Raw genomic sequence first — 7263 nt, 5'->3', positions numbered from 1 at the left:
CAATATACATCAAATACAACTTAACATCATAACGCAGCATAAACATCTCACAGCTCAACAACATTCATCATTAATAGCTTAAATCATTCTAATTCAGCAGTAACATCTAACAGCACAGTATATTCATCAATTTCAGCTCAGTTCATCATATATCTACATTTATCAGCAAATTTTAGCACATAAGTCATCATCTCATCCGCGCCCAGTGCACTCATGGTCGCGCCCAGCTTCGCACAACCAGAGAGCATCAGGGATCATCGCGCCCGACGCGATTCCTACCTCAACAGATCTCATATGCCCGGCGTACTCATCCCGCGCTCGGCGCAAGAAAGCAAAGACCTCCCCATGGTCTCACGCCCGGCACAATATAAATTGCGCCCGGCGCCACCTCTGGCAGAGACTCCCAAGGAGTCTCCAAGCCCGGTGAGACATGGTCACGCCCGGCGCCACATCAGAAACCACAAATCATTGTTACTTACTGATATCACGCCCAGAGCGATCTCAACCACGCCTGGCATGGGCCATCTAGGGCTCACACTTTCAAGCTCGCCCGGCGCGTACACAATTGCGCCCGGCGAGCTTGCCCAAATGAAGCCCTCTGATGGTCACGCGCCCGGCGTGATACTCAACAGCAACTCACCAATTTTGAAAATTTCTTCAAAAACTTGCATAACCAGCCAGAAAATCCACATGCAATCGGCGCTAAACATCACATTTTCATCAATAGCCCCAAAAATTCCAGCTTTTTCAACATGCAACATTAAACAAAGAAAAACCCAAATTTCACCCAAAAACCCCGAAAGCCCGAAAACGAATCTTCTTCCATCTCAGCCACAATTCATTCATCATCAAGCATCTAATGAGCTCCTAGAACTCATTTACAACCAAAAATCTGCAGAACCTATCTTCCCTTACCTCGGCGCAAGAAATTCGAGCTTCCGGGAAAGAGAAATGGAGAAGAAGCTTGAACGACGAAGGAGGAGAAAAGAAAACTCCAAATACTCAGCTAGCCACCCGAATCTACTCCACACCACCACCTTGAGATAGCAAGAAATTGAGGAGAAGAACAAAGGGAATGAGAGAGTGAGATATGCAAGTGAGGGTAAGTGTCTAGAGAGAAAGAGAGAGTTAGGGGAAAAGTCCGTACGGGGTCTCACAACCACCCCAACAACAGGAGTTTTCATCCCCGAAAATAGACTTACTTGGGAATAGGAACGAATACCGCTCCCTGCACTGCTTCTCCACCTCCCAAGTAGCCTCACCAGTAGCTGCATCCCACAACACCTTCACCAGAGCAATGGACTTGCCCCTCAGCTCCTTCAGCTTATGATCAACCACAACTACTGGCAACTTCTCAAAAGTCAGATTCTCTTTCACCCTCACATCATCTAGCTCCACCACATGACTAGGGTCATGAATATACTTCCTTAGCTAGGATACATGAAATACATCATGTAGGTTTGAGAGGTTCGGTGGCAAAGCCAACCGATAAGCAACCGGACCCACACGCTGTATTATCTGATAAGGACAAACAAATCTCGGTGTCAACTTCCTTGCCTTCAGCGCTCTACCCACACCAAAAGTCGGGGTCACCTTCAGAAACACATGTTCCCCTTCAGCAAACTCCAAAGGCTTTCACCTTTTATCAACATATGATTTCTGCCTACTCGAAGCAGTCTTCATCCTCTCCTGAATCAGCTTCACCTTCTCAGTAGTCTGTAGGATCAACTTCGGTCCCATAACCACTGACTCACCATCTTGATACCAGCACAGAGGAGTCCTACATCTTCTGCCATACAAGGCTTCAAACGGCACCATCCCAATACTAGCATGAAAGTTATTATTGTACGTGAACTCAACCAGCGGTAGGACCTCCTCCTAGCTTCCCAAGTGGTCTAACACACAAGCCCTCAGCAAATCCTCCAAGGACTGGATTGTCCTCTCTGACTGACCATCCGTCTGTAGATGATAAGTAGAACTCAGCTTCAGCTTCGTGCCCAAGGCTTGGTGTAGACTCTGCCAAAATTGAGAAGTGAACCTCGGATCTCTGTCTGAAATAATATTGGAAGGCACCCCGTGCAACCGTACTATTTCCCTCACATACAACTGCGTTAGCTTCTCTAAGGACCACTTGATGTTGACAGGAAAGAAATGTGCACACTTGGTCAACCGATCAACAATCACCCAGATAACATCACTATTCCTAGCTGACCTAGGCAACCCGACGATGAAGTCCATAGTGATACTATCCCACTTCCATTCCAGAATCTCCATCTGCTGCATCAACCCACTCGGCTTCTGATGCTCCACCTTTGCCTTTTGACATGTCAAACAGGCCGCCATATATTCAGTTATCTCCCTCTTCATACCAGACCACCAGAAAGTCTTCTTGAGGTCTTGGTACATCTTAGTCATACCAGGATGTATGCTAAGTCTGCTCTTGTGGCCTTTCTCCAACATAGCTCTCTTCAGCTCAACATCCTGAGGGAGGCAAATTCTGCCCTTGAACCTCAAGATTCCATCTTCACCCAACTCAAAACCAAGAGCCTTCTCAGTACCCAGCAAACCAAGAAGCTTCACCAGTTCAACATCTTGCAACTGCTTATGTCTAACCTGCCTCAAGAACTCACTAGTTATGGTAAGCATCCCACAACTAATGTGATCCTGAGCTAACTCCACACAGAGGTTTAGATCTCTGAACTCCTCAACCAGCTCCAGCTCTTTCACCATCATACTAGACATGTGGATGAATTTCCTACTCAGCGCATCCGCCACAACTTTGGCTTTACCAGGATGATACATTAACTGGAAATCATAATCCTTCAGAAACTCCATCCATCGCCTCTGCCTTATGTTCAGCTCCTTCTGATCAAACAGGTACTTCAGACTCTTGTGATCACTGAAGACGCTGAATCGAGCCCCATATAAATAATGTCTCCATATCTTCAAGGCAAACACAACAGCTGCTAACTCCAAGTCATGAGTGGGATAATTCCTCTCGTGGTTCTTCAGTTGCCTTGAAGCATATGCCACCACTTTCCTGTTCTACATCAGCACACACCCCAAACCCTGGTGAGAAGCATCACAATACACATTAAAAGGTTCACCAGAGTCGGGCAACACCAGCACAGGAGAAGTAGTCAACCTCCTCTTCAGCTCCTCAAAACTTCATTCACAGGCATCAGTCCAAATGAACGGCTGCTCCTTCCTTGTCAACTGGGTTAGAGGCGCTACTATCTTGGAGAATCCCTCAATGAACCTTCGATAGTAACCCGCTAGACCCACAAAACTCGGAATGTCAGTGACAGTTCTTGGACCCTCCCATGCAACACCGACTCTACCTTAGCCAGATCAACAGCAATCCCCTCAGCTGAGATCACATGCCCCAAGAAATTCACCTCATTCAACCAGAACTCACATTTTGAAAGCTTAGCGTACAGCTGCTTCGCCTTCAAAATCTCCAGTACTATCCTCAAGTGCTCTCCATGCTCCTCTGGGGTCCTTGAATAAATCAGGATGTCATCAATAAACACCACCACAAATTTATCCAAGAACGACCGGAAAATCCTATTCATGTAATCCATGAACACTACCGGGGTGTTGGTCACACCAAACGGCATCACAACATACTCGTAGTGACCATACCTAGTCCTAAAAGCAGTCTTCGGTATGTCACCCTCCTTCACCCTGATTTGGTGATAGTCTGACCTCAAGTCAATCTTGGAAAATACAGATGCTCCCCTCAGTTGATTCATTAAGTCATCTATCCGGGGAAGCGGATATTTGTTCTTAATGGTCAACTTATTCAACTGCCTGTAATCCACACAAAGTCGACTACCTTCATCCTTCTTCTTAACCAACAACACAGGGGCACCCCACGACGATACACTCGGTCGTACTAACTGCTTCTCCAATAGATCCTCCAACTAACCTTTCAGCTCAACCAGTTCAGCAGGAGCCATCCTATAGGGAGCCACCGACACTGGCCCCGCACCTGGAACCAAGTCAATACTGAACTCCATCTCCCTAATAGGAGGCAACCCAGGCACCTCATGAGGGAACACCTCAGCGAAATCCCTCACTACATCAATCTCAGCAATGACCCTTTCGGTCTCCACACTCATAGCAGCAAGCAGAAGACAACACTATGCTCCATCTCTCAGCAATGATTCAGCTTGACCAGCTGAAATCAACAGCTCCTTCTCCACCTAAGGAAAGATCAACTGTCTATTGGCACAATCTATAAGGATGCGATTGGCAGACAACCAATCCATCCCTAAAATTATGTCAATATCCACCAAAGGCAAACAAATCAAGTTCACCTTATACCTCTTCTCATTCACCTCAATTGGACAACCAGCACACAGCTCAGAAGCAACTACCGAAGCAGAAACGGGCGTCGACACTAGCAGTCTCAACCCCAAATCACACACTGGCACACCCAGCATAGCAACACAAACATAAGATATAAATGAATGAGAAGCACCAGAGTCGAAAAGAATTATCACATCCTTACCAGTAGCTCTACCCTTCCCTTTCACAAGATCTGAGGAAGTAGAAGCTTCAGCCCCAGTCAAAGCGAACACTCTACCAGCTGTAGTGGGTCTGTCACCCTTCTGAGCATCGCCTCTCTGAGCACCACTCTTCTGAGCATCACCCCTCTCCAGTCCGCTTCTGATGGGACAGTGGGTCAACTCATGACCCATCTGATGGCACTTGAAACACCGGTTCTCCGTGTGTGGACAATCCCTGACAAAATGGGGCCCAGCACACCTATAACATCTGAGAGTGGCACCTCCACCCTGTCTCCCTCCACTAGTAGCACCAGAAGGTTGCCTAATGACAGGACCCCCTTGTTGTGGTTGGGGACGATTATATGGCTTCCTCTGATTTCTTCCTCTCTTGGACCCAGCTGGTCCCTCAACAGTCTTAGTCACACGGTTGCCACCTTCCAACCGCTCAACAACCTTTGCCTTCTCCACTAAGGCCGAAAACTCAGTGATGGCCATAGGCACCACCACCCTCTTCAGCTCATGCTTTAGACCCTCAATAAACTTTCTGCATTTCCAGGCCTCAAATATAGCTTGCGAATAGAAACGAGCTAGATGCTCAAATCTCATCGCATACTCAGATACTGTCATCCCTCCCTGGTGCAACCGCATAAACTCAGCCTCCTTGGCGTGCCTCACGTTCTCAAGGAAGTACTTCTCCAAGAACACCCTCCTGAAGCACTCCCAATCAACAGCAACTCCTCTAGCAGTCAGCATATGGTGAGTAACCCTCCACCAATGCTCAGCCTCTCCCACTAGCATGTACACAACATATGCCAACCTCTTCTCCTGAGAACATCCCAACACTGTGAAGATCTTCTCCAGCTCGCAGATCCAGTGGTCAGCTACCTCTAGGTTTGCATTTCCCTTGAATTGTGGAGGATGACATTTCTGGAACTCAGCAAGATCCCGACTCTCCTGTGACCCCGTGGGCCTTGCTGCACCAGCTGCAGCTCTATCAGCATCCATTCGAGCAAAATAGGCATTTTACTGCTGCATAGCCATAACCATCATCTCCATGACACGGACTATCTGCTCATTGGTTCTAGTCATTCTCTACAAAAGTAACAGCATCTTCAGTATACAATAACTAAACCAAACAATAATCAACAGCACAATAATCAACCAATAAATAAGCACAGTAAAACAACACAACAAAGCAACACAACACAGAGTCCAGCACAACAAAAGCCTAAAGGGATCACCCAGACAGAGTGTCCACTAGACTCGAACTGCTATAATACCACTAAAGTGTAATGACCCGACTGGTCCCTACACATAGCACAGTACAACAGAAACACTATACAGAAAAGAGCAAGTATATACATATGGTGTCTAGAATATATATATATATATATACAAGGTCCAAATCTGGATAGAGTCAGAGTGTACAAAATACATCCAGCAATGCTATACACGACAGCTAAAAACAACAAAAATAATCAAACTCCATCTGCCAGCTGCAGATCCTCCTCAGCATACCAACCTAACCCTGCTCTGCTCCCATACATAGTATGATCATCCCAGTCTAAACCACATGGAAACAACAAAGGGTAAGCTAGTGAAAGAATCAACATACATATATAATTATATGAATGGTAAACAGCTACAGCTATCAGCACATCAATCAACTTAACAACATCAGCCTATAATATATCACAGCATTCAGCAATAACAGCACCGCATAGCGGCTATAACAGCATCGACTTAGCGGCTATAACAGCACCGACTTAGCAGCTATAACAGCACCGACATAGCGACTATAACAACACCGACTTAGCAGCTATAACAGCTCCAACTTAGCGGCTATAATAGCACCGACTTAGTGGCTATACAACATACATCTTAGCACAACACAACAATATCAGCATCCAGTACAGCTAAACACTTACAACACAGCAATATACATCAAATACAGCTTAACATCATAACGCAGCATAAACATCTCACAACTCAACAACATTGATCATTAACAGCTTAAATCATTCTAATTCAGCAGTAACATCTAACAGCATGGCATATTCATCAATTTTAGCTCAGTTCAGCATATATCTACATTTATCAGCAAATTTCAACACATAAGTCATCATCTCATCCGCGCCCGACACACTCATGGTCATGCCCGGCTTGGCACAACCAGAGAGCATCAGGGATCATCGCGCCCGACACAATTCCTATTGCGCCTGGCGTGATAGGAGGTAGAGACCTCAACAGATCTCATAAGCCCGACGTACTCATCCCGCGCTCGGTGCAAGAAAGTAGAGACCTCCTCAAGATCTCACGCCCGGTGCAATATAAATTGCGCCCGGTGCCACCTCTGGCAGAGACTCCCAAGGAGTCTCCACGCCCGGTGAGACATGGTCATGCCCGGCGCCACATCAGAAACCACAAATCATTGTTACTGATATCACGTCCAACGCGATCTCAACCACGCCCGACGTGGGCCATCCAGGGCTCACACTCTCAAGCTCGCCCGGCGCGTACACCATTGTGCCCGGCGAGCTTGCCCAAATGAAGCCCTCTGATGGTCACGCGCCCGGCGCGAAGAATTGCGCCCAGCGTGATACTCAGCAGCAACTCACCAAGTTCAAAAATTTCTTCAAAAACCTGCATAACCAACCAGAAAATCCACATGGAATCGGCCCAAAACATCAATTTTCATCAATAGCCCCAAAAATCCTAGCTTTTTCAACATGCAACATCAAACAAAGAA

The 7263-nt window shown here is 46.6% G+C and overlaps 1 protein-coding gene across 1 annotated transcript; it reads right to left on the bottom strand.

Moving 5' to 3' along the window:
* Positions 1–4145: 4145 nt before the first annotated feature.
* On the bottom strand, positions 4146–5519 carry LOC145956042 (uncharacterized). The gene is made up of 3 exons (XM_083071597.1): positions 5099–5519; positions 4323–4981; positions 4146–4208 (listed from the first exon to the last, which is right to left on the bottom strand). Exons 1-3 carry the CDS (start codon positions 5517–5519, stop codon positions 4146–4148), a joined length of 1143 nt encoding a protein of 380 aa, XP_082927723.1.
* Between the last annotated feature and the right edge of the window lie 1744 nt (positions 5520–7263).

Source organism: Cajanus cajan, chromosome 3 (genome assembly GCF_000230855.2).
Source record: "Cajanus cajan strain Asha chromosome 3, NIPB_CcT2T_4, whole genome shotgun sequence".
Taxonomy (NCBI): domain Eukaryota; kingdom Viridiplantae; phylum Streptophyta; class Magnoliopsida; order Fabales; family Fabaceae; genus Cajanus; species Cajanus cajan.
This window is presented reverse-complemented; position numbering and strand designations above follow the sequence as displayed.